We start from the raw sequence: 27,655 nt of genomic DNA, 5'->3' as shown, positions 1-27,655 counted from the left end.
TCTTTCAGTAGTTTAGTGGTTACAGGATCTAATAAACATGTTTTTGGTTTAGATGCAGTGATACATTTATTTAGTTCTTCCTGTCCTATAGTTGTAAAGCACTGAAGTTTTTCTTTGGGAGCTGTGAATGAAACAAAGTTTAAAATGAACAGTGTTTTTTTTAAACAAAAATATTTACTCTCACTTCTCATCAATTTAATGCATCCTTGCTGAATAAAAATGAATTTATTAAAAAAACCTCACTGGCTGTAAACTTTAGAATAGTATTGTACAATACTATTTAAAGGTCTGGAGTCTATTTAACAATGAATCCTGAGAAAAAAAAAAAAAAAGTTTACACTAAAATGTTTATCAGCACATCTTTTTTTTTTACATTGTTAATAATCAGAAATGTTTCTTGAGCAGCAAATCAGATTTATTTTTGAAGGATCATGTGACACTGAAGACTGGAGTAATGTTAAATTCAGCTTTGATCACAGCAATACATTACAATTTTAACATATTCAAATAATAATAAAAAAAAAAAACAGTTCTCTTGAATTGTAATATCATTTCACAATGTTATTGTTTTAACTGTTTGAGTTGTGAGTATAAGAGACTTCTTTCAAAGATGTAAAAATCCTACTGACCCCAGACTTTTTAACAGTTGTGTAAATTAGTTATGATGTTCCTCCCACTTCAATAATAATTCTCATTAATTTGCAACTACATGTCTACTAACTCTCAGTAGGGTAGGTTTAGGGTTAGTAGAATAAGTTGACATATACTTGTAAAGTTTCTCATAGTCAGTATGTTGTATGTTGTGGACCCATCAAAATAAAGTGTTAGAAGTTATTAAGCAGAGAGTCTACTAATACTCTTAATGACTGCTAGTTGACGTGTAGTTGCAAAGTTTCTTACTGTTAGTATTAAGTCTGCACAAGTATATTTTAAAAAATATTAAATTAATGGTTATTTTCAAATCCAGTCAACATTCAGAATGCTAAATGTTGATTAAACTAATAAAAACAAATCCAGCCAACACTGAGATCATTCCGCACATGCACGAGCCTGAGTGACTTCGCAGGAGAAACAGCGCCGCCATCTTGTCAAGTTCACGAGTCAGGTGAGTTGCACTAAATAAATGTTATTTTTTTAGACTAAATTTAACGAGAAAATCATGCAACATATCCAACTTTTTTGAGTGGACATTTAGAAAGTGTTTTATGAGTTGTTAAGTGGATATAATTTAACTTTTTTTAACTTAAAATGTACTTTTCTTTCTCCATCAGGGTGTGGCCAAAGGTTTCATTGGTGCTTTGTCATCACTGCAAGATTTCAGATGCAACCCAGTCAGTTCTTCCAAGGCACCAAACACCAGACCGCTCCACTGCAACTACATACTGTGTGTACCTTCAAGACTAGGAGTTTATTGTTTTCATTCCAGGTAATGTGTGTAAATGTTTAGAGTGTTTACTACTATTAAAATGTGCTTTATTGTTCTCAGTGGCATCTACGCTTATATTAGTCTGTTTCATTCTTATTCCGAGGTCACCATAGCCACCCAGATCCAGTCCGTATCCAGATCAGATGGTGGATCAGCACCTAGAGATGACCTCTACAGCCCTGAATGTCAGCGGAGACCATGTCAGCTAGATGAGCTCCAGAGACAGATCCCCAGTGAAGACCTCGTTGGCCATCGGGACAAGACTACGAGAACCAGACAAGTCCTCTGCTCAATCTGACCTGTGCAGGAATTAAACCATGCCATGCTGGTTTCTTCTGGCCAGAGGAGAACTGCCCCTCGACTGAGCCTGGTTTCTCCCAAGGTTTTCTACTCAGTTTCTGTCACCGATGGTTTTGAGTCCTTGCCACTGTCGCCTTTGGCTTGCTTATTTGGGGACGCTTGGCTGATTGCATAGACACAAATTGGAAGAGAGCTGAACTGAATGATGATTTCATTGAATCATCTATGAACTGACTTTAACTGGAAAAATTACTTGTTAATGTCCTCTTGCATTATTAACAAACTATTTTCCTGTTTGACTGTAAAGCTGCTTTGACACAATCAGTATTGTATAAAGTGCATTATAAATAAAGGTGACTTGACTTGATTTTATATACTGTAACTCCTGCTTCATTTTTTTTTTTTGTGACTTCTGCCTCATTTTAAAGATGTAATTGTGAACAGCAGTAATATTTGTAAATGTTTGTTTGCTAACATTTTGTTTAGCTTTTTTAGGTTTTTCTTAGTTCATTAAAGTTTAAACTGAATTTTGCAGTTGTATTACAGATGTAATGTTCGTCAGCTGGAGCTTTAAAAGGATAGTTCACCCAAAAATGAAACTTTGCTGTTAATTTACTGACCCTTAGGCCATCTGAGATGTAGGTGACTTTTTTTTTTTAAGCCTGTATGTTTAGTCTGTATGACAAATGTTATAAATGGAGATTGTTATTAAATAATGGCTATTATGTGTTGTAAATTGTGTGTTTTTAGTGATTGATAAACACCAGTTAATCATTTTTAATAATTTTGTTAACTATAAAAAATATATGTTTTAGTTCCCCTGCAATTTCTTATGATGCCCAAATAATAAATCTTAGTTGAGGTAACATATAAAACACATGGAGTAAAGTGTTAAATTTTAAATTACATAACTTCCTGTAGTCTTCTAAATGTTTGACCAATTAAAACATTTTATTTGAATGGACTATAAAACTACTTTTTAGAGTGAGACTGTGTCTGTTCCCTGAATACTGAGGACAAATTATATGCTTACTAAGGGATATAGAATAAAATCAGATTGCAATTTAACCAAATTATAGCAAAGTAAGCTAAATAATGTCACAAAACTCTGGACTATTGACAGTACCCAGAATATCAAAGTCCAGTAAAGGAGGCAGAGATTTTTCGCATTTTACTCTTAAACTCTCAAATAGCCTTCTGATTAGCCAAGCGTTCACATAACAACTCATAACCTTGTACTCTAGTAATAAATGCGTATGATCATCTTTTGCCTGAAATAATATGAACAGCATCTATGCTAATTCTTCTTCTTTTGTTTTCCTGTTTCTATCTCTCAGGTTTCCCATTCCAGTGTTACTACAGCTTGGATCCAGCCTCACTTGTGGTTACTTCAGATGATGGCAACACTCATGAAGACCCCAGATGATGGCAACTATAGATGAACATACCAACCTGACAAATGTTATGTATTGTAATCATTGCCTTAAAGCATACATCGAGTGATTTTCAACCCACTTTGTATTATTACTATGATGGTAATATATGTGAACAAACAATGTTTAATCTTTCTCTGAGTTCCATGAGATACACCCATTTATTTGTCAGCCAAATAATATTTAGCATTATCCGAGTATTGTTTATTTACATATTACAGACTTTGTGGCAGTATAAAGTGGATTTAAATTCACCAAACTTACCCTTTAATGGTTGTCTGTTTAACTGAACATGACTTTGAACACATAACTTGTATTATCTTAGAGTTATTGACATATAGACATTCATTTGTTGCCAGAAGATGCTCCCCATTGAGTCACAGTCACCTCAGGCTGTTGATGGGATTTTTTTTTTAAACCTTGAAATTTTCTAAAGCTGCTTTGATTGTGAAAAGCAGTGTACCCTTACAACAGTCAACCATGTTTTTACTATGGTAAAACTAGTAACCATAACTGTAGTAATCAGGGTTATTTAGTTTTTCTCAAACTAAGGTTTTGATATCATGGTTCTACAATAGTAATATTTTAGTAATGCTGGAGTAAAACTGTGGTAACCATAGTTTTTGAAACCATGGTGAAGTTTGTAGTTACTATAGGTTTACTACTATGCTGTAGTAAGACCATGGTTATGGTAGTTACTGTGAATTTACTACAACAATCATAGTTAAACCATGGTTAATTTTGTGGTTGACTTTTGTATGGACATATGTGAATTGAATGCTTCTATTTGAAAGTCACATTGGATAAAACCATCTGATACATATACTGTATGCATTTGTATGTTTAATCTGTTCACTGAAAATAAATGTGCAATTATCATTGTACATTGTTTTTGATCCATTATTGTGTGCAAGGATATTTTGGTTAGCGTAATCGAACTGATTATGAACCACGGACCGACTGTGGACCGCCAGTAAACAGTAATTATAAACCAGCGGCTCGTCAGCGGACCGCTGTCGGAAAAGCGGTGGTTGCCGCTGGTGGTCCGCTGGAATAACGATGAGCAAAACACCGGTGAACCGCGGGTGGCGTCCGCTGGTGGGCCACCGACTCTGCCACCAGAGGGCCGCCAGTGGCCCGCTGGTCTTATGTTAGCTAGGTAGCTTGTCACTCGCGGTTCCATTTGCGTTTCTATTAGCGCCTATTATTATTTATTTATTTTTTTTATTTTCTCGCTCCGTTTTTCACGAGCTCATCAAACAACAGTGGTAAGTGGTAAGTTAAGTTGGTATCATTCATCAATCACGGTGAGTAATGGCTTCTTCTCCTGCTATTGTTGTTTGCACTGTTTGCCACATGTATAGTTTATCTGTCTCTGTCAGCAGCGAGGGATTCACATGTGATAAATGCAGAAAAATAGTTAGGCTGACAGACAAGGTTTTAGAACTAGAGACACGCATCCAAACTTTAGTTGAGGACAGTAAGAATGTGAGGGCTGTAGATACTGCTTTGGATGCGACTAGCTCAGGGACTCCTGTACATTGTTCGGTTTCGGTTGAGCCCGTGCAGCAGGGCAACTGGGTGACTGTGAGGCAGGCTAGTCGCAGGTCAAAACACCACTGTTCCGTTCCAATCAAAACATCAAACAGGTTCTCCCCACTCAGTGACGCACCCACTGAGAAACCTGATGAAAGTGCTCTAGTTATTGGTGATTCTATTGTAAGGAACGTGAAAATAGAGACACCAGCCACCATAGTCCATTGTTTACCAGGAGCCAGAGCGCCTGACATCTTGGCAAATTTAAAAGTGCTGATTAATGCTAAACGTAAATTCAGTAAGATTGTTATCCACGTCGGCGCTAATGATGTTCGACTTCGCCAGTCGGAGATCACTAAAAATAATGTTAAAGAGGTGTGTGAACTTGCAAGTATGATATCAGACACTGTAATATGCTCTGGTCCGCTCCCTGCTTATCGTGGCGATGAGATTCATAGCAGACTGTTATCACTTAATGGCTGGATGTCTAAGTGGTGCCATAACATAGGCTTTATAGACAATTGGAATATTTTTGGGGCAGACCTGACCTGTTGAAAAGAGATGGTGTTCATCCCTCCTGGGGTGGTGCTGCTCTTCTCTCTAGAAATATGGCACATAGTCTTAGAGTTCGTACTTGACTAACTGGAGCCCAGGTCGGGAAGCAGACAGACTGGCTAAACCGATCGTCTGCTATCCGCCTCATGTCACAGAAGTCAGATAATTCTCAGCACATAGAAACTTTTTCACCTAGATATCACAATATAGAGATTATGTCTGTTCCCCGAACTAGAAAATACAGAAAACATCCAAACCAAAGTAATAGTAACAATTTAATTGATGTTCAACAAATAAAAAAACGATATACTACAGATAAACACATGATAAAGCTTGGCTTATTGAATATTAGATCCCTTTCTTCAAAAGCACTTTTTGTAAATGATATGTTCACTGACCATAAACTAGATGTGCTTTGTTTGACAGAAACCTGGCTAAAACCAGATGATTACATTACATTAAACGAGTCTACACCCCAAGATTACTGTTACAAACATGAACCGCGTCCAAAAGGTAAAGGGGGAGGTATTGCTACAATTTATAACAATATTTTCAGTATCTCTCAGAGGTCAGGTTTCAAGTATAATTCGTTCAAAGTAATGGTGCTTCATATAAGGTTATCCAAAGGAACAAGTATTAATATTAAATCCCCTGTGATGTTTGTACTGGCTACTGTATACAGGCCACCAGGGAACCATACAGACTTTATTGAAGAATTTGCTGATTTTGTATCGGAGTTAGTGCTGACTGCAGAAAAAGTCCTAATCGTTGGTGATTTTAATATCCATGTTGATAATGAAAAAGATTAGTTGGGATCAGCATTTATAGACATTCTAAACTCTTTTGGTGTTAAACAATATGTGTCAGGACCTACTCATTGTCGAAAACATACTCTAGATTTAATACTGTCACATGGAATTGATGTCAGTGGCATTGAAATTTTGCAGCAGAGCGATGATATCTCAGATCATTATCTAGTCTCCTGTATATTCCATATAGCTAAAGCTGTAAAGCCATCTCCTTGTTACAAATATGGTAGAACCATTACCTCTACCACAAAAGACTGCTTTATAAATAATCTTCCAGACTTATCTCAGTTCCTCAGCATATCCAATAGCTCAGAACAACTTGATGATGTAACAGGAACTATGGACTCTCTCTTTTCTAGCACTTTAGATACGGTTGCTGCTTTACGCTTAAGGAAGATTAAGGATAAGAGTCCAAAACCGTGGTATAATGAGCACACTCGCGCCCTAAAGAGAGCAGCCCGGAAAATGGAGCGCGGCTGGAGGAAAACTAAATTAGAGGTATTTCATTTAGCTTGGTGGGAAAGTACCCTATCCTACAGAAAAGCATTAAAAACTGCTAGATCTGATTACTTTTCGTCTCTTCTAGAAGAAAACAAACATAACCCTCGGTATTTATTCAATACTGTGACTAAATTAACGAAAAATGAAGCATCAACAGGTGTTGGCTTTTCCCAAGAGCATAGCAGTAATGACTTTATGAACTACTTCACTTCCAAGATCGATACTATCAGAGATAAAATTGTATCCTTGCAGCCGTCAGCTACAGTATCGCATCATATAGTGCACTATAGATCCCCTGAGGAACAATTCCATTCATTCTCTACTGTAGGAGAGGAAGAATTGTATAAACTTGTTAAATCATCTAAACCAACATGTATGTTAGACCCTATCCCATCTAAACTACTAAAAGAGCTGCTTCCAGAAGTCATAGATCCTCTTTTGGCTATATTAATTCATCATTGTCATTAGGATATGTCCCCAAAACCTTCAAATTGGCTGTTATTAAGCCTCTCATTAAAAAACCACAACTTGACCCCAAAGATCTAGTTAATTACAGACCGATCTCAAATCTCCCTTTTCTGTCAAGGATACTAGAAAAGGTAGTATCCTCACAATTATATTCCCTCCTAGAGAAAAATTATATCTGTGAGGAATTCCAGTCAGGATTTGGATCGTATCATAGTACTGAGACTGCTCTCAGAGTTACAAATGACCTGCTTCTATCATCTGATCGTGGTTGTATCTCTTTATTAGTTCTACTGGATCTTAGCGCTGCGTTAGACACTATCGACCACAACATTCTTTTGAATAGACTACACAACTTTGCTGGCATTAGTGGAAGTGCCTTAGCATGGTTCAAATCGTACTTATCTGACCGCCATCAGTTCGTAGCAGTGAATGAAGAGGTATCATATCGATCACAAGTGCAGTATGGAGTACCTCAAGGCTCAGTACTAGGGCCGTTACTTTTCACGCTCTATATGTTACCCTTGGGAGATATTATCAGGAGACATGGTGTTAGCTTTCACTGTTATGCTGATGATACTCAGCTCTATATTTCTTCGCGGCCCGGTGAAACACACCAAATTGAGAAACTAACGGAATGCATAGTCGATATAAAAACTGGATGACGAGTAATTTTTACTGCTAAATTCTGAAAAACAGAGGTGTTAATTATCGGACCTAAAACCCCACATGTAAAATGAACATTATCTAACACTTGACGGCTGCTCTGTCAATTCTTCTTCATCAGTCAGGAACCTAGGTGTGCTGTTCGATAGCAATCTGTCATTTGAAAGCCATGTTTCTAGCATCTGTAAAACTGCATTTTTCATCTCAAAAGCATATCTAAATTGCGACCAATGCTCTCAACGTCAAATGCAGAAATGTTAATTCATCGTTTATGACCTCAAGGTTAGACTATTGTAATGCTTTATTGGTGGTTGTTCTGCACGCTTGATCAACAAACTACAGTTAGTCCAAAATGCAGCAGCTAGAGTCCTTACTAGAACCAGGAAATATGACCATATTAGCCCGGTTCTGTCAACACTGCACTGGCTCCCTATCAAGCATCGGATAGATTTTAAAATCTTGTTAATTACTTATAAAGCCCTGAATGGTTTAGCTCCTCAGTACTTGAGCGAGCTCTTATTGCATTATAGTCCTCCACGTCCGCTGCGTTCTCAAAACTCCGGCCGTTTGATAATACCTAGAATATCAAAATCGACTGCGGGCAGCAGATCCTATTCCTATTTAGCACCCAAACTCTGGAACAGTCTACCTAACACTGTTCGGGAGGCAGACACACTCTGTCAGTTTAAATCTAGATTAAAGACCCATCTCTTTAGCCTGGCTTACACATAACACATTAATACGCTTCTATTATTCAAATCCGTTAAAGGATTGATAGGCTGCATTAATTAGATCAACCGGAACCGGGAACACTCCCCATAACACACAATGTACTCGTTACATCGTAAGTTGAATGGCATCTACGCTAATATTTGTCTGTTTCTTTCCTAGTCTGTTTCTCAGTCCGTATCCGATCAGATGATGGATCAGCACCAAGAGATGATGTCTACAGCCCTGATCGTCAGCGGAGACCAGGACACCCAGATGACCCCCAGAGATATATCCCCAGATATATCAACCAAAAATAACTAAATAACTAAAATATAATAAAATACCTAACTACATAATACTACTATTGTTAGAAATTGCAACAAAATTAAAATAGAAATATAAACTTTTGAACTGCGGGTTTCATCTGGTCAGAGGAGAACTGGCCCCCCGACTGAGCCTGGTTTCTCCCAAGGTTTTTTTTTCTCCATTCTGTCACAGAGGGAGTTTTGGTTCCTTGCCGCTGTCGCCTCTGGCTTGCTCAGTTGGGGACACTTAATTTCTAGCGATTATCGCCGATTTGATTGCACAGATACTATTTAAACTAAACTGAGCTAGACAATGACATCTCTGAATTCAATAATGAAATGCCTTTAACTGAAAATTTAGTGTTTAATCTTATCATTATACATTACTGACACTCTATCCTCCAATTTGATACTGTTAAGTGCTTTGACACAATCTGTATTGTAAAAGCGCTATATAAATAAAGGTGACTTGACTTGACTTGACTTATCTGACCGCCATCAGTTTGTAGCAGTGAATGAAGAGGTATCATATCGATCACAAGTGCAGTATGGAGTACCTCAAGGCTCAGTACTAGGGCCGTTACTTTTCACGCTTTACATGTTACCCTTGGGAGACATTATCAGGAGACATGGTGTTAGCTTTCACTGTTATGCTGATGATACTCAGCTCTATATTTCTTCGCCCGGTGAAACACACCAAATTGAGAAACTAACGGAATGCATAGTCGATATAAAAACTGGATGACGAGTAATTTTTACTGCTAAATTCTGAAAAAACAGAGGTGTTAATTATCGGACCTAAAAACCCCACATTTAATAACCTAGAACATTATCTAACACTTGATGGCTGCTCTGTCAATTCTTCTTCATCAGTGAGGAACCTAGGTGTGCTGTTTGATAGTAATCTTTCATTTGAAAGCCATGTTTCTAGCATCTGTAAAACTGCGTTTTTTCATCTCAAAAGCATATCTAAATTGCGACCTATGCTGTCAACGTCAAATGCAGAAATGTTAATTCATGCGTTTATGACCTCAAGGTTAGACTATTGTAATGCTTTATTGGGTGGTTGTTCTGCACGCTTGATCAACAAACTACAGTTGGTCCAAAATGCAGCAGCTAGAGTCCTTACTAGAACCAGGAAATATGACCATATTAGCCCGGTTCTGTCAACACTGCACTGGCTCCCTATCAAACATCAGATAGATTTTAATATCTTGTTAATTACTTATAAAGCCCTGAATGGTTTAGCTCCTCAGTACTTGAGCGAGCTCTTATCACGCTATAGTCCTCCACGTCCACTGCGTTCTCAAAACTCTGGCCGTTTGATAATACCTAGAATATCAAAATCGACTGCGGGGGGCAGATCCTTTTCCTATTTAGCACCCAAACTCTGGAACAATCTACCTAACATTGTTCGGGAGGCAGACACACTCTGTCAGTTTAAATCTAGATTAAAGACCCATCTCTTTAGCCTGGCTTACACATAACACACTAATACACTTCTATTATTCAAATCCGTTAAAGGATTGTTAGGTTGCATTAATTAGATCAACCGGAACCGGGAACACTACCCATAACACATGATGTACTAGTTACATCGTAAGTAGAATGGCATCTACGCTAATATTTGTCTGTTTTTTTCCTATTCTGTTTCTCAGTCCGTATCCGATCAGATGGTGGATCAGCACCAAGAAATTATGTCTACAGCCCTGATCGTCAGCGGAGACCAGGACACCCAGATGAGCCCCAGAGACATAGCCCCAGTGAAGACCTCGATTAAATACAATATAACTAAAAATATAATAAAATTCCTAACTACATAATACTACTATTGTTAGAAATTGCAACAAAATTAAAATAGAAATATAAACTTTTGAACTGCGGGCAGTGGCGGTTTTAGGCATGGGCGAACGGGGCAGCCGCCCGGGGCGGCATTTTTTCATGACACGTGGGAGGCGGCACAAGCACTTGAAAAAAAAAAAAATCATCTGCGACGCTAAGCGGTTTTCTATTATCTATCATATTATCTATCATATAACTGTGCGGGGAATTGGCAAATTGGCGCCCCTGCTTGTTGAGAAGGTACCGAGCACAGAAGCTGTGTGAGAAGTGGAAAGGGGAGGGGGGTGCGGCCGCGGCGGACAGTTCACCTCTCCCAAATTAGTGGGACAAGTGGGCTAAAGTCAGTCACACCCAGGGGCGCGGGAAGTGTTTTTTTCATGTGAGCAACTGTTTAATTGTTGGGAATATAAAAAAAAAAAAAAATCGGAGTGTCTATTTAAGTGCAAATAGCTATGTTGCTGGCAGAGGCTATTTAGATTAACTCCACCCACATATGTATGATTGGGATAGTCAAATATGCAAAAGACGGTTACCAGCTGTCAGATTCAGTGGTGCAGATGGTCAAATTTGCGTTACACTTCTTTCGACACGATCGACCAGGGTTCGAATCTGCCTTTTGGTGAACTTTTTTTCTCCCTTTTTAAATTTCAAATCACATCACATCAGAAAAGCATTTATTTTTCAATAAAAATGAAGGAAATAATCAAAGAGTTAAACAAAGTATCGGGTAGGGTTAGGGTAGGTGTAGAGAGGGCTTTTGTCCCAATAAGGTGGCATCCATTTAATAATTAGAAATAAAATTTAAAAATTACACTCAATAAGTTATTGTATACTATTTTATAATGTATTACAATGCAGAAGTGCAGATAATTACCACTATTTTTGCAATAAGTAATGTTTTTCTCTAATAATGTTTTTCGCCATGTTTTTATTTTATTTTAACATAGAATAAATAGAATCTAAAGCTATTTGCACTGTGTAAATAACATATCACTAAAGAATACTGCTATTTTCACTTTGTGGTTTAGTCTTGACTTCTGGTCGTGAGTGACAGTGTTGGGGGATGGGAAATCTGTTGATTGTCAAGTGCTAAATAAACACATAGTGTTTATTATGTATATAGAGTATTTAAGTTCTGATAACTTATACTGTTTTGTGCAGAATTGTGTTTTTCATGTTGAAATGGGCGCTCAGAGGGGGTCTCGCCCAGGGAGTAATTCAATGTAGAACCGCCACTGACTGCGGGTTTCGTCTGGTCAGAGGAGAACTGGCCCCCCGACTGAGCCTGGTTTCTCCCAAGGTTTTTTTTCTCCATTCTGTCACCGAGGGAGTTTTGGTTCCTTGCCGCTGTCGCCTCTGGCTTGCTCAGTTGGGGACACTTAATTTCTAGCGATTATCGCCGATTTGATTGCACAGATACTATTTAAACTAAACTGAGCTAGACAATGACATCTCTGAATTCAATAATGAAATGCCTTTAACTGAAAATTGAAAATTGAGTGTTTAATCTTATCATTATACATTACTGACACTATATCCTCTAATTTGATACTGTTAAGTGCTTTGACACAATCTGTATTGTTAAAAGCGCTATATAAATAAAGGTGACTTGACTTCATATCTACTAACTCCTTATTGTGTTGGTCTCCCAACAGATATTCTACTAACTATAAGTAACTTTCCAAGAACGTGTCAACCTAATCTAACCCTAACCCTACCAGTCAACTAATACACTACTAACACTCTAATGAGAGTTAGTAGAAATGTAGGTGCAACATTACTTATAGTCAATAGAATGTGTTAAAGGGACCATCAAAATAAAGTGAAACCCTCAATCCTTCTGTTATGGTTGCTGGAAGGAAGTTGTTATTACACATAATGCAATGAAGTTTGTTAAAACATTTGAATGGATTGACAGACAGTTTCAAACAAAAAGGTTTGGTCTCAACAGCTGAGAAGTGCTCAAGCAGTTTTTTTTTTTTTTTTTTATCTCCCCTGGTTAAATATTATAAAGTAGTAAGGTCAGTTACACAGTAGTAATGCAAGTGTGCTGCACAATGGATGGAAGCAAATGCTCAGTGTTGGATCTGTGCAGTAACTGGGAACTCTACTGGGATCAGGGGATTGAAAGTTAAGAGGATTAGTGGGTAGCACGTTGTCTCATAGCAAGAAGGTCCTTGGTTTGGATCGCCGGTTTCCCCCACAACCCAAATTAGATGAATTACAGACAATACATTGCCCGTAGGTGTGAGTGTGTTAACCCTGTGATGAACTTCAGGGTGTTTCCCTGCCTTTTGCCCAAAATGTGTGGTAGATTCCAGCACCCCTACAACACTTTCTTTCTTTTTTCTGCTTTTGCTAGATTGAAGTAATTTTAGCATTTAGTAAGTGTACATTTGCCATTTGGTGTGTGTGTGTGTACCTGGTATTTATCACGTTATGGGGACCAATTGTCCCCACAAGGATAACAAGACCAGTAAATTTTGACCTTGTGGGGACATTTTTTAGGTCCCCATGAGGAAACAAGCTTATAAATCATACAGAATGAAGTTTTTTGAAAATCTAAAAAGGTAGAAGCTTTCCTGTGAGGGGTAGGTTTAGGTGTAGATGTTAGAAAATAGTTTGTGCAGTAGAAAAACCATTACGCCTATTGAATGTCCCCATAAAACACGGAAGGTGTGTGTGTGTTTGATTCTCTTTCTTTCTTTTAGCAATGTCAGGAATTTCTCTCTTTGCTTTCTACCTAGAATAAGGGTAGAATAAGTGTGTGATGTGTGCTTGAGAACATGAGAAATGTGTGTAAATAAAAGATAAACATGCACAGCCTGCTACTGATACTGTGAAAAACAAACACACTCTGATAACTCTTCATTGAAAGTTAGGGAAAGGCTTTACAGCATGGTTTTTAAGTCAGTCTCAAACTCACATCTCTTAGTGTTGATTTAGGCATCTGTTATATGCACAATTCATTTATAATAGACCATGCTTCCTAATGACCTAATAGTCCGAGCAGAGCATTTTAATCAAGCTCTTTGTTGTTCTTTCTCATATTCTCTCTCTTTTTCACTTCTGCCATTTCCTGGCCATGACCCGGGAACAGTGATTAATAATATAAAAGAATTCCACGTAAAATCGCACAGTTAGAGACACTCTAATTCAGTGGTTTTCAAACTTGTTCCTGGGGACCCACAGCTCTGCACATTTTGCATGTCTCCCTAATTTACACACCTGATTCGGATCATCAGCTCATTAGAAAAGAGCTCCATGGACTCAAATGAGTGTGTCAGATAAGGGAGACATGCAAAATGTGCAGAGCAGTGGGTCCCGAGGAACAGGATTGAAAATCACTGTTCTAAGTGACAAGTCAACATGCCTTAAATAACAATTTGCAAACATACTGTATGTCTGCAGCAACTTTGGAATGAAATGTATGCAATGTGTTGATGGAATAAACAGTTCTCCCATGGTTAAATGTGATTAAAAAATAATAAAATAAATAATAATTATAATAATAATAATAAATATAGGTCTTTAAGGTGGTATGCTTTTAGGGTCTAGGCCCACTTGTATACAGCTGACAGTAAAACACATCCGAAATGGAGAATAGGCTCACAGACACACACAACTGAAATGATTAAACTAGTATACTAATACTCAATAAGCATGCTTACACACACACAGACATACATGCACACACATTTTGTTGCAGATATAGATATTTGACATAAATGATAGGTGACAATATTTATTGCTAGTCATCTCTTTTAGGAGTTTATATGTCATTTTCAGGTTTTACTGTAATCATAATCTGTCATAATTGTAAAAACTAATATGTCTGTACACTCTAAAAAAAAAAAAATGGTGCTATATAGCACTAAAAGTGGTTCTTGGCTCGTAATCATAGGGGAACCACTTTTGGTGCTATATAGCACCATATCTTTAAAGGTGCTATACAGCACCTTTGTCAAATGGTGCTATGTAGAACCATAAGAGGTGCCATATTGCATTGTATTTCTTCAACAAAAATGGTGCTAAACAGCACCAACAGTGGTTCTTTGGCTCGTAAAGAACCTTTAAAGGGGCTTCTTTGTAAGGCAGTGGTGTTATATAGCACCTTAATCACCCCAAAGAACCACTGAAGAACCGCTGAAGAACCATACAGGAGCTTAACAGGTTCTGTATATGGTAGCGGTGCCATATAGCCCCTCAGTCATGCCAAACAACCGGTGACGAACTGCTGAAGAACCACTGAAGCACCAAGATTTGGTGCTATACAGCCAATGTTCCATGGGCGTGACATCTGAGGCTGAGACTTAGTAAGGTCCTAACCTCACTAGCTCATTGATTGGAGTTCTTTTAAGGTTTAGACAGGAACCAGTTGCCTTCATGACTGATGTTTGGCAATGTTTTATCAAATTAGAATGACTGATGAGGATAAAGATGGTGATGTAACACAAGCAGGGCTTGAAAATGAAAAAAAAAAAATCAAAGTCAATCGGTTCACGCTGAGCAAAATCAACGTAAAACAACGTTGCTTATTTATTTTGTTTGGTTATTGATTGAAAAAAAAAAGAAAAAAGAAAAGAAAAAGTGTGTTGAAGATATTGAAAATAGAGAATGAATGATTTTTTTTTTTTTTTTTGACTCATGGCTCCTTATGTAAATATGTTAAGTGAATTGTTTATCTTTCTCCCAGTCTTAAACAATTAGGGGCTGGTGTGTAGGACTCCACTCAGAGTTGCGCGTCGAAGAAGGTCAAACAAACTTTTTGACCGTGATGGACTTGAATAGTGTCACAAAGCAAGGTCTAACACAACAGGTAAGTGACAAACAAGATGGTTTATTGAAGGGAACTTGGGGAACAGGAACGAGAGAGGCAAAAGGCAGGTGAGTGAGCAAGATGATATGGGTTTCAGAGTGCTTAGCTGTGATCTTCATGCAGTGTCTTTCTTTTGCAGGTGGGAGGATGATCTTGGATCGGGTTTCTCAGGATTCGATGGAGAGTCCAAGGGGTAAGTATTGCAGGTAAGTCATACATTAGAGGGAGTCCAGAGCAGTCCGTGAAGGTGAACGGTAGACCGGACAATGAGAGTTAGGGAGGTGTGTGTGTATATGCTGATGCTGATTAGTGGCAGCAGGTGCATGTGATTAGTTGTCAGGTGACTGTGAGCGGGTGATTGTGCTGGGTAGTGACTGTGAGGATTGTGATGGATCCCTGACATTACCCCCTCCCCCAGGGGCGGCTCCTGACGCCCTCGAGCGGCGACGGGGGAGCGGCCACGGCCACGGCCTCTGGGTGGGGGACGATCGGGATGGGTACGATGGAAGTTTTTGAGTAGTAATGGGTCTAGGATGTCGTCCCTGGCCACCCAGGAACGTTTTTCTGGTCCGTAGCCTTCCCATTCGACTAGATATTCCAGCCTGCCGCCCCGTCGCCGTGAGTCCAGGATTTCTCTGTCCCTTGTCTCCGGGGTGATAGATGGGAGTTGTGGTTCGCCGAGCGTCTGAGAAGGTCTTGTGCCTCCTCACTGCACGTTGGAGGTGAACGTGAGCCGAGTCCCACACTCTCTCGCTCGCTCGCTCGGAATCAGTGGTCTACAGCTGGAACCTCCGACGGCTCTCCTGTCCACGGGAAGAGTGGTGGCTGGTACCCGAGTATGCACTGAAATGGCGTGAGGCCGGTGGTGTTTTGTTGCAGGGAGTTCTGTGCATACTCGGCCCAGGGGAGGAAACGGCTCCAGCTGTGTTGATCGTCGTGACAGTATGCCCGGAGGTACCGTCTGAGTTCCTGGATCTTACGCTAAGTCTGGCCGTTTGTCTGGGGGTGGTAGCCCGAGGACAAGCTTACAGTGACTCCAAGTAACCGGAAGAATGCCCTCCACACGTGGGAAATGAACTGTGGACCTTGGTCTGAGACTAACTCTTCAGGAATTCCGAAATTTCGGAAAATGTGGTTAAATAGACTCTCTGCCGTCTCCAGGGCAGTGGGAAGTCCTTTGAGGGGTATGAATTTGCATGCTTTAGAGAAGCGATCGACTGCTACCAGTACACAGGTGTTACCCTCAGAGTTGGGTAAGTCCGTTATGAAGTCTATTCCCAAGTGGGACCAGGGTCGACGAGGGATTGGCAGGGGCACAAGCTTGCCTACAGGAAGATGACAAGGGGTCTTAGACATGGCACAGACTGAGCAACTGCGGACGTACCTGATGACGTCCTGGGTCATACTAGGCCACCAGTACCGAGCTTGAAGGAGCGAGACGGTCCTTTGGCTGCCTGTATGTCCAGAGCCCGGTACATTGTGAACTGAGCCCAGAAGGGATTGTCGTTGGGAGGTGGGTACACTCCCAGCGGAGCAGGTTCGGTGAGAGTGGCGGCTCGAATCTCCTCATCAAGATTCCACTGAATGGGACTCACTATCATGGCTGGAGGAATGATTGGTTCAGGATCGGAGGGTGAGCCTGGAGAGGGCATCGGCTTTGTTATTGCGACTTCCGGGGTGGTAAGGTATGGAGAATTGGAATCTTGTGAAGAATAACGCCCAGCGGGCTTGACGAGGGTTGAGTCTTTTGGCATCTCGAAGATATTGGAGGTTTTTATGGTCGGTTATGACTGTAAATGGATGGGTGGCTCCCTCCAGTCAGTACCGCCACTCTTCCAGGGCAAGTTTGATGGCCAGTAACTCCCGGTTTCTGACGTCATAATTCTGCTCCGCTGAGGTTAGTTTCTTGGAGTAGTACCCTGGTATTGGGACAGCACGGCCCCGACGCGGGCGTCCACTTCCACAACAAAGGGAGCGGTTGGGTCAGGATGGTGTAAGATGGGGGCCGTGCTGAATGCTGTCTGAAGTTTCTCAAAGGCTTCGTGGGCTTTGGAGTTCCAGGACAGGGACTTGGGCTTTCCTCGGAGTAGAGAAGTCAAGGGGGCTGTGTGGAGATTGAAATTCTTGATGAACCGGCGGTAAAAGTTTGCAAATCCTAGGAAATGTTGGAGCTCTTTAACGGTCTGGGGACGAGGCCACTTCCTGACTGCATCTACCTTCCCCTGGTCCATTTGAATCACTTCTTGACCGATGAGAAAGCCTAGGAACTGCACCGTGGGGCGATGGAACTCGCATTTCTCCAGCTTCAGGAAGAGACGGTGTTCACAGCGCTTCTGTAGGACCTGCTTAACGTGTTGTGGGAGTAGATCAATATGTCGATATACACAATCACAAAGCGGTGGAGGTACTCCCGGAACACCTCGTTCATGAAACCTTGGAAGACCGACGGGGCGTTGGCGAGCCCATACGGCATGACAAGATATTCATAATGCCCTGATGGAGTGATGAATGCCGTCTTCCATTCGTCGTCCTTCCGGATGCGAACAAGGTTATAAGCGCTTCGCAGGTCCAGCTTGGAGAATATGCGGGCCCCACGGAGTTCCTCAAGGGCGGCCGGGACCAGGGGAAGAGGATATGGTAGTTTCACCATTTGGAAATTTAGAGCTCAGTAATCTATGCAGCCCTCGTCCTTCTTATCCACGAAGAAGAAAGTCGATGCCACCAGTGAGGTGGAAGGTCGGATGAATCCCTGGTTGAGAGCCTCCTTGATGTATTCCTCCATTGCCTTGCGCTCCGGGATGGACAAGGGGTAAACTCTACTCTTGGGGAGTTTAGCTCCAGGCAGCAAATCGATAGCGCAGTCCCATGGCCGGTGTGGTGGTAGTTTGGTGGCTGCCTGCTTACTAAAAACACAGTGGAACACCAAGTAATCAGATGGGACCGTGACATCTTCCTGAGGCTCGGGACTTTCATTGAGCGTGAAGGCTACTTGAACGGTGCTGGATCTCTGGGAAGGAGTGGGTAGTGACGAGAGGCAGTGGCGGTGACAGTGTTCGCTCCAGCGAGTCACTTCACATGAGTCCCATCTGATCTCTGGATAATGGAGCACGAGCCAGGGTCCATCCAGTACCAGAAATGTGATCTCCTCCTCGTGCAGATGACCAACCTTGAGCCTCAGTGTAGGAGCTCGAAATTTAACCCATCCATGCCCTAGTGGTTTTCCTTGGATTGTTTCGACACGGAACTCCTGGCCATGGCACTTCTGGGGTAGTTGAAGACGTCTCAATAGGTCCTGGGTGATGAAGTTGCCAGAGGAGCCCGAGTCGACGAGAGCTGATCCTGCAACAGAACGATCATCGGTGAATAGTTGAATTGGTAGTAATGACAGTGTTGAAATGACGGGATCCAACTGAAGGGTACTCACCGCAGGGCGTGGAGGTCAGACAGGGAAGGACCTGATGTAGTGGTCAGTAGCGGCGCAGTAGAGACACAAGCCTGCTGCCAGGCGGAGCGCCCGTTCCGAGGAAGTGAGCTGAACGTTATCCACTTGCATTGGTTCTGGTACTGGGGAACCCGTAGCAGCGCGACAGACTGGTGGGCGGTTTCTGTGATGTGCGAGGCAGTGAGACGCTGAGAAATGAGGGTGGCTCTCTGCATAGAGTTCTCCAATCCCACGGAGTCATCATAAATGGCCATATGTGCTTGGATGCGGGGATCCAACCCTTGCACTGAGCAGAGCAGCTTCATTCCACCCGCTAGTGGCCGCTATCGTCCAAAATTCCAGGGTATAGTCGCTCGTGGAAGTAGTACTTTGACGCAGCCGCAGCAATTGATCAGCCAGCGAGAGCTTTCCTGTAGCATAGCCAAACACCTCCTTGAAATGCTTAGTGAACGCACTGTATGAGTTGGTTATGATACTATTAACATCCCATATGGCTTTTGCCCACAACAGCGCTTTGCCTCGGAGAAGTGAAATAAGGAAAGCTACCTTTGATCACTCGGTGGAAAATTGCTGAGGCTGCATTTCCAAATAGAGCGCCACTTGCAGAAGGAAACCGCCACACTCACCCACGTAGGTAGCAGGCAGGGACTGACAGAGGCAGACCGCGGAGGTGTTGGGGGAGCCAGTGAAGCCCGTAGGGTAGTCACAAGCTCCTCCAGGACCTCCGCTGGTGTGGATGGATGGGGATCCATCTGGTTGACGGTCCAGGTCCGGTCTTCCAAACTGATCTCACAGAATTCCGTGTAATGACCACGGACTTAATTAACCCTGAATCTGTGGTGGCATCATGGAATCGCCGAAAATTCCGTGATGGGCTCACAGAAGGCATCAGCCGTGGTCCATGCACGGATTCACTGGTTCAACACCAGCGCTGCATCGGACCACGTAAAAAGAGTGACTCCGATGCAGTTATATTTTGTATATACATTTATACTTTCACTGGAGTACCTGACCCCACCCCTACCCTAAACCTACCCAGTTCTGAACAATAATGATGACGATAAATTTCCCAGTATCGCGTCGGCATATTGATGCTAAGGGTTTAATATTTAAAGTGTTGAACCAGTGGATCTGTGTGTGGAGCACGGCTGATGCCTGTCACTGACTTACATTGGTGTCACTTCTGTTAGCCCATCATGGAATTTTTGGCGATTCCGTGATGCCACCACAGATTTGGGGGTTAATTAATTAAGTCCGTGGTCGTTAATTAAGTCCGTGGTCATTACACGGAATTCTGTGAGATCATGTTGGGTCTTCTGTCACAAAGAAAGGTCTAACACAACAGGTAAGTGACAAACAAGATGGTTTATTGAAGGGAACTTGGGGAACAGGAACGAGAGAGGCAAAAGGCAGGTGAGTGAGCAAGATGTTATGGGTTTCAGAGTGCTCAGCCGTGATCTTGATGCAGTGTCTTTCTTTTGCAGGTGGGAGGGAGTCCAGAGCAGTCCGTGAAGGTGAACGGTAGACCGGACAACGAGAGGTAGGGATGTGTGTGTATATATGCTGATGCTGATTAGTGGCAGCAGGTGCATGTGATTAGTAGTCAGGTGACTGTGAGCGGGTGATTGTGCTGGGTGGTGACTGTGAGGATTGTGACGTATCCCTTACAAATAGATTGTTTGTTTATTTTGTTGTTTGCTTTTGTTACCTTTGATCAAAGACATGGACAATAAATGGATTGGAATATCCAACTTTATTTTCAAAGGTATGGACATTGCATTTTATTATCGATCTGTTCAAGAAACAAACGCGCCAAAACCAATGATCTAATAATGCGCACCTACACGTTTATTAACCCTCTGGGGTCTGAGGTCATTTTGGGGCCCTTGAGATGTTTTGACATGCCCTGATATTTGTGCTTATTTCAGCTACTTAAAACATACCATTGACCAACATGTAATTTTTTTTTTTGTATTCAGCACAAACTGTCCTACAATAATATGTGACCAAGATGGATGTACATGTTTGCATTTTTTAGAAAAAAAAAATATTATGCGTGGTTAGTAAGTTTTGGGGGAAAAAATGTAGCTGAAATAAGGCCATAAAACCCACACTAAATAGTTCTGAATAAGACATTCGAGTAATCAGTCTTGTAGGCTAGAATATTTACTTCAAAATTATGTGAAAATCATTCTGCTTACTCATTCACAGAAAACAATATATTGATTTAAATTATTATTGAGGGTCTATATGCAAGGGAGTGGCAATGGCCATGAATATTAAGTGAGTCTCACCTGAGAGACAAAGGGCCCTCCCTAATAGCCTCTAATGGCCCATCAGTGTGACTGTGACTTTGAGGCAGGTAAGAGAGAATGTGAGGAGATTGAAAAAAGTTTTTTTTTTTTGTATTCAGCACAAACTGTCCTACAATAATATGTGACCAAGATGGATGTACATGTTTGCATTTTTTAGAAAAAAAAAATATTATGCGTGGTTAGTAAGTTTTGGGGGAAAAAATGTAGCTGAAATAAGGCCATAAAACCCACACTAAATAGTTCTGAATAAGACATTCGAGTAATCAGTCTTGTAGGCTAGAATATTTACTTCAAAATTATGTGAAAATCATTCTGCTTACTCATTCACAGAAAACAATATATTGATTTAAATTATTATTGAGGGTCTATATGCAAGGGAGTGGCAATGGCCATGAATATTAAGTGAGTCTCACCTGAGAGACAAAGGGCCCTCCCCTAATAGCCTCTAATGGCCCATCAGTGTGACTGTGACTTTGAGGCAGGTAAGAGAGAATGTGAGGAGATTGAAAAAAAGGTTTTTTTTTTTATTATTTGTATTTTATTTATAACACAGTATAATCAAAACATACATAATGAAGGTCAAAGACACATTATTGTGCACACTGATCTAATCACAGAGATGTGAACAGACTTTGAGTCATTCCTGCAAAAGATTCTGTTCAACAAGTGAAACAAGTAAATCATACCTGATATTTACGTGTGTTATTTAAGTGTTTCTACTTTCCATGGATTCAAGAAGAAAAAAAACATAATCAGTAGAAAAGGAGCTTGTTTTAACATAGAATATCAGTGTAGTTGAACATCTGATGTTGGTACAGCGCTCTCAGAGGAAAACAGTTTGAAGAGACATTTCAGGATACCTCTGGTGCTGGTATCCGATTCAATAAAATACACACAATCAAAAAAAACAAACATAAAAAAAAAAACATTTGTGAGCATGTTAAAATCAGGAACATCTGTATGTATGTATGTATGTATATATAGGTTTTGTAGTCATAGACTTACACATGCTTTGTACTAGGGATGTCCCGATCATGTTTTTTTGCCCTCGAGTCAGAGTCATTTGATTTTGAGTATCTACCGATACCAAGTTCCTATCCGATACTTCTATAATACATAAAAAAAGAATAAAGAAGAGCGAAGAAACAGATCCAGGATGTTCCTTATTTTTTATTTAATTCACCTTATTTTAATATTCAACAACTCTGTTAACAAACAGAGCACTTCTGTGAGGTAGCTTGAACAATCAAGTAATAAATAACAAATTCTTCGCTTTTGGACTTCACCTCAACTTAAAATACCCGGCAGGCATGTAAACAAATAAAAAAATAAAAGTGCCACAGTGTTTGCAAAGCCAGTAATGTGTTTTGGAACAGCACTCCTAACTCTTACTGTCATCACAGTAGTAAGTTTCACAGAAGGAAATGTATGTTTTTCTTAATGAAAACTAACATCTCTACCTTGTCAGGTTTGAGCCTGTTTCTGTTCTCATCAAGGACGTTTGCAACGGCACTAGAAAGTCTCTCACTGTCCACAGAGCTGCAGGGGGCACTGAGATACTGGGTTGCAATAGCAGCCATAGAGGGAAACTGATTAGCATGTTCTTTCCAGTACTGAAGTGGGTCGCTTTTCTTAGGGGTGTTTTTTTCTGAGAGGTAGGTCTGCACTTGAGTTTCTGCTGATGTGGTACTCACGGACCGTCCCTGTGACTGCCTTTCTTGTAAGATTTCCTTAAAGGCGATGTCCAGGCTGCTACATGCTTCATGATGTGGTGCCTTGCTCACTGGCTCTGCTGCAGCCTCATTGTCCTCTGGCACTGCACTGACAGCCCTCCTCCCCTCTGTCTTCCTGGATAAGGTGTTCCTTTGCAAGCAACAGGTTGGCTGACTTTGTGAAAAAGCTAGAAACAGATAAAAGTAACAATTCAAAACAATAAGACAAGAGACACCACATAGCACAGCTCTTCAGTTAGGCAACTGCCTACACATGTACTCAATTAATAAACAATAAAAAAAAAATATAACGTAGAACTAAATTACTCAAAACTAAATTAAAAAGGAAGTAAAAAATAAATTGGCTTAATACTGGTGTCTGGTGAGGACTTGACTTTATATAAACATGTACAAAAGGTGCATTTTAATTTTACTATACTTGCCCATCTTTGTATCTGGGATCTAGAAGAGTGGCGATGTAGAAGAGTGGCTCAGTTTCAACATCAGCAAAGCGCTTCTCCACTGCCTCCAGCAGAGTCCTCTTCATTGTTTTTATTCCCTGGTCATCATCATCCTCCCGAGACAGAACACGTCTGAGGACTAATGAGTGAATGAATGACTTAATGAATGCATGCGATTATAGTTTGTTTCAAACAACATCAATAAATGTTACAGTATAAAGTAATAAATAAAAATACAAATGACCTGTTATGGCAGGGATCACATCAGCTGCAGTTGCAGTCTCCTGCTCACATCCCTGGTCAGCTCTTCAAAGGGAGATAGCACATCAGCAGTCTTATTCATCAGCTCCCACTGGTGAGCTGTCAGTGTTGCTGGTAGAGTGCGCTCAGCTGCAAAGACACTAAGAGCACGTTTTTGTTGCAGTAGGCTCTGCAGCATGTAGAGGCTGCTGTTCCATCGTGTCTGCACATAAGAGAACATGATTCACTTTATTTTTGTGCAAATTAGGTGCAGAGCACGTAATGTATTAGTGGCTTACTAAATCAAGTGTATGGGAAATAATAAAATAGAAATACATTAAAGAATGTTACGAGAGGAATCTCACCTGTACATCTTGCTGTAGGCGCTTGATATCCATATTTAGGTTCATCTGTATATCTTCTAGTCGAGAGTAGGCCAACGGGGAGTGTTTAAAATGGCCTACAATCTTCCTTGTGTTGGCCAGGGTCTCTGTCACACTGCGCTGAGACAGCAGGCCCTCATGCACACAGAGTTGACAGGAATGGGCGACACAGCCCACACTCTGCACCTCCATATCCCTCATAGCTTTCTTCATATTTGCCGCGTTATCACGCAAAATTACGTGGACCCGTTGCTTGTCAATTCCCCAGTTGTTTAGCATCTTTTCCATCGATTGCTGGATGCGCTCTGCGGTGTGTGATCCGCGAAATTCTTGGACATGTAGGGTTGCACGGCGTAAAACACACTCTAAACCTGGAAGTCAGTCTACCAGCAATGCTGTAACTGCTGCAACCATACCTAAACCACAAACAAAATCCAAGAAATCACCCTCACCTTCTTCCCTTTCTTCTCCACCTCCTCCAATCATTTCACCACAATTAGTTGTTCCTATCCGCATTAGCACTTGGTTAGGAAAAGCTATTGTGGATACGGGAGCAAGTTACACTATGCTTCATGAAAATTTGGGGAAACAGCTTACCTCCTATGAAAAACTGCAACCTTGGACTTTGGGGCCTTTGTATCTTGCAAATGGAGAAACAGAAGTTCCTGTTGGATGGATACATCAGCAAATTAGTCTTCATGATCATTCATTTACTTTACCCGTTGCTGTCCTTTCTTCCAAAGCCCTTGCCTACTCAGTAGTCTTGGGTTTGGACTTCATCTTCTTTAGTGGCATGCAGATCAACGTTATTGATGGTCTATATTCCTTCAAGTCTAATCCCGAAGAACAACACCTGTTTCAACCTGGAAATGCCACTGTTCCAGCAAGTAGCCCTCAAACACAAAGTAAAGAAACAAAACAGCAAAAAACAGCAAGAATATCAAAAAGTTTGTCCTTACTGAGTGCTGTACCTCCACCTCAACCCCCACTTTTATTGGCACCTTGGGATAGCCCAGACCTAAACACTCTGAATGAAAAAGCTGTGAACAATGCCCACTTACCTTCTGATGGTAAATGTCAATTGCAGGAGATACTGGAAAGAAACACCCAAGTTTGTACACTTCAACTTGGAGGTACTGATGTTCTGAAACATTGCATCTACACAAGTCAACAAATACCCGTTAAACAAAGACTTTACCGCATGTCCCCTGTTAAGCAAGCCCTGGTAGAAGAACAGCTTCAAGAGATGCTTACCACCGGAATCGTGGAACCATCATGCTCGGGATGGGCTTCTCCAGTTGTTCTTGTTCCCAAGAAAGATGGCAGCATGCGATTCTGTGTCGAATACAGGAAGTTAAATGCCGTAACCGAAAGTGACGCTTACCCCTTGCCAAACATTACAGAAATTCTTGAATCACTTTCAGGGGCAGCTATTTTCTCCACAATAGACCTTAACAGTGGTTACTGGCAAGTGGCCATGGACCCCTTAATTAAACAAAAAACTGTTTTCTTCAACCTTCCAAAGGTTGATGGAGACCGTATTAGGACAACTGCGACGAAAACTGTGTTTTGTTTACATTGATGATATAATAATCTATTCATCAACCCTAACTCAGCACCTACACGACCTTCAAGCTGTATTTTGCAAGCTACAAGATGCAGGACTGACCATCAACTTAAAGAAGAGTAAGTTCTGTCTCAAAGAAATCTCATTCCTGGGTCATGTAGTAAGCACTCAAGGTATCATGGCAGACCCAAGCAAAATTGAGGCCATTCGATCTTATCCAGTACCCACCAGTCTCAAATGAGCTGATGATACCATCGCTTTGTTCCAAATTTTTCAAAAATTGCAGAACCTATTAATGCTCTGAAAAAGAAGGGAAGAACTTTTCACTGGTCAGATCAATGTCAGCGAGCATTTGAACAACTCAAGACATGTCTTACTTCACCTCCTGTCCTTGGTCATCCAAATCTACAACACGCTTTCACTGTATACACTGATGCCAGTGATACAGGCTTAGGTGCTGTGTTAACACAAAGAAGAGAACAAGGGATAGAAGAAGTCATAGCATATGTGAGCTGAAGCCTGAACCCAGCAGAAACAAACTACTCAGTCACGGAGAAGGAATGTTTAGCAATTGTTTGGGCACTCGAGAGATGGCAACCTGGAGCATAGATTATTTAAAGTAGTTACTGATCACTCTGCCCTTTAATGGGTAATGTCCTCTACTAAGACCACAAGTCGTCTCATCCGATGGGCCCTGCGATTACAAAAATTTGACTTTGTCATCGAATACAGAAAAGGCAAGCTAAATGCAGCACCAGATGCCCTTTCCAGGATGTCTAACTTGCCTGCATGCAGCCTGTTCACCAGCCTGAACAACGAGGTTGATTTTCCAATCACTGCTGTAGACCTGTGGGAAGAACAACATAAAGACCCTGAAATTCAAAAGATATTCAAAGAAATGGCAAAAAACAATCATGACCCATCAGAAAACTATGAGATTGTGAAAGACAAATTGTACCTTAAGACTCCATTGTCAAAAGGACAAGTTCAGTACAGAATGTACCTGCCCAAGAGACTTATTCCTACAATCCTCCAATATTACCATACACATCCTGTGAGTGGACATAGTGGTATCTTTAAGACCTACAAACGTCTACAGAACGTTGTCTTCTGGACTAAGATGTGGACAGATGTCAAGAACTATGTTAAATGTTGCAAGAAGTGCCAAACTTACAAGCATAATGAATCAAAAACCTGCAGGCAAGTTACAACCCATCACCACAACACGTCCTAATGAAATGATAGGAGTGGATCTCATGGGACCATTCCCAACCAGTAGCCCACACCGTCATGAGTACCTTTTAGTCTGTGTAGACTATTTCTCCCATTGGGTTGAAATGTTCCCAATCCATAAAGCAAATGCACAAATTATTGCTGAAATTCTCCACAAAGAAATTCTTACTCGTTGGGGTGTGCCAAACTTCATTCTATCTGATCGGGGAACCCAGTTTGTCTCTTCACTCTTCAAGGAACTGTGTTCAAAATGGAACATTGCACACAAACTAACGACTGCTTACCACCCACAAACGAACATGACAGAGAGGGTAAAGCGTGCTTTGAAATGTATGATTGCTTCCTATGTGGAGGAAAACCACAAGAAATGGGACAATTACTTACCTGAGCTCCGTTTTGCTATTAATTCAGAGCTCCAAGAAAGTATTGGCATGTCTCCTGCAGAACTTCAACTGGGCAGGAAACTCCAAGGACCCATTCACAAGCTGTTTAAGCCTCGGGAAAACAGTCTCTTGCCATCAGATCCATCTTATGATGTGGTTAACCACATAGCGCACCTGAAGGAGAGAGCGATAGAGAATTATGCAAGAGCGAAAAAAAACGACAACTACGGAATTACAATAAAAACAGACAAGAAGTCACGTTCAAGGAACAAGATCGCGTCTGGTTCAGAAACTTTCCACAATCCAGTGTACAACAAAGTTTCAGTGCGAAATTGGCTCCCAAGTGGAAGGGACCTTATCGAGTAGTACAGAAGTTCAATCCACTTAACTATCAAATAGCACTAGAATCAACGGGAGGAGATGTTAGAACTACCCACGTTTGCAACCTAAAACCATGCTACCCCTCAGCCACTGACTTAGAATCCCACGAAAAGCTAAGACTCCAGGAAATCTTTCAAGAATCTTCGGATGAAGACACTGAATTCATCGGG

At 41.0% G+C, this 27,655-nt stretch overlaps 1 protein-coding gene across 1 annotated transcript; it reads right to left on the bottom strand.

Annotated features, from left to right (window-relative positions):
* Positions 1 to 23,298: 23,298 nt before the first annotated feature.
* On the bottom strand, positions 23,299 to 25,259 carry LOC131523607 (zinc finger BED domain-containing protein 4-like). The gene is made up of 5 exons (XM_058750116.1): positions 25,176 to 25,259; positions 24,519 to 24,586; positions 23,904 to 24,337; positions 23,543 to 23,761; positions 23,299 to 23,437 (listed from the first exon to the last, which is right to left on the bottom strand). The coding sequence occupies exons 3-4, from the start codon at positions 24,207 to 24,209 to the stop codon at positions 23,558 to 23,560; spliced, it is 510 nt and encodes a 169-aa protein (XP_058606099.1). The 5' UTR covers positions 24,210 to 24,337; positions 24,519 to 24,586; positions 25,176 to 25,259; the 3' UTR covers positions 23,299 to 23,437; positions 23,543 to 23,557.
* Positions 25,260 to 27,655: the final 2,396 nt, after the last annotated feature.

The sequence above is a fragment of the Onychostoma macrolepis genome, chromosome 17 (assembly GCF_012432095.1).
Source record: "Onychostoma macrolepis isolate SWU-2019 chromosome 17, ASM1243209v1, whole genome shotgun sequence".
NCBI lineage: Eukaryota > Metazoa > Chordata > Actinopteri > Cypriniformes > Cyprinidae > Onychostoma > Onychostoma macrolepis.
This window is presented reverse-complemented; position numbering and strand designations above follow the sequence as displayed.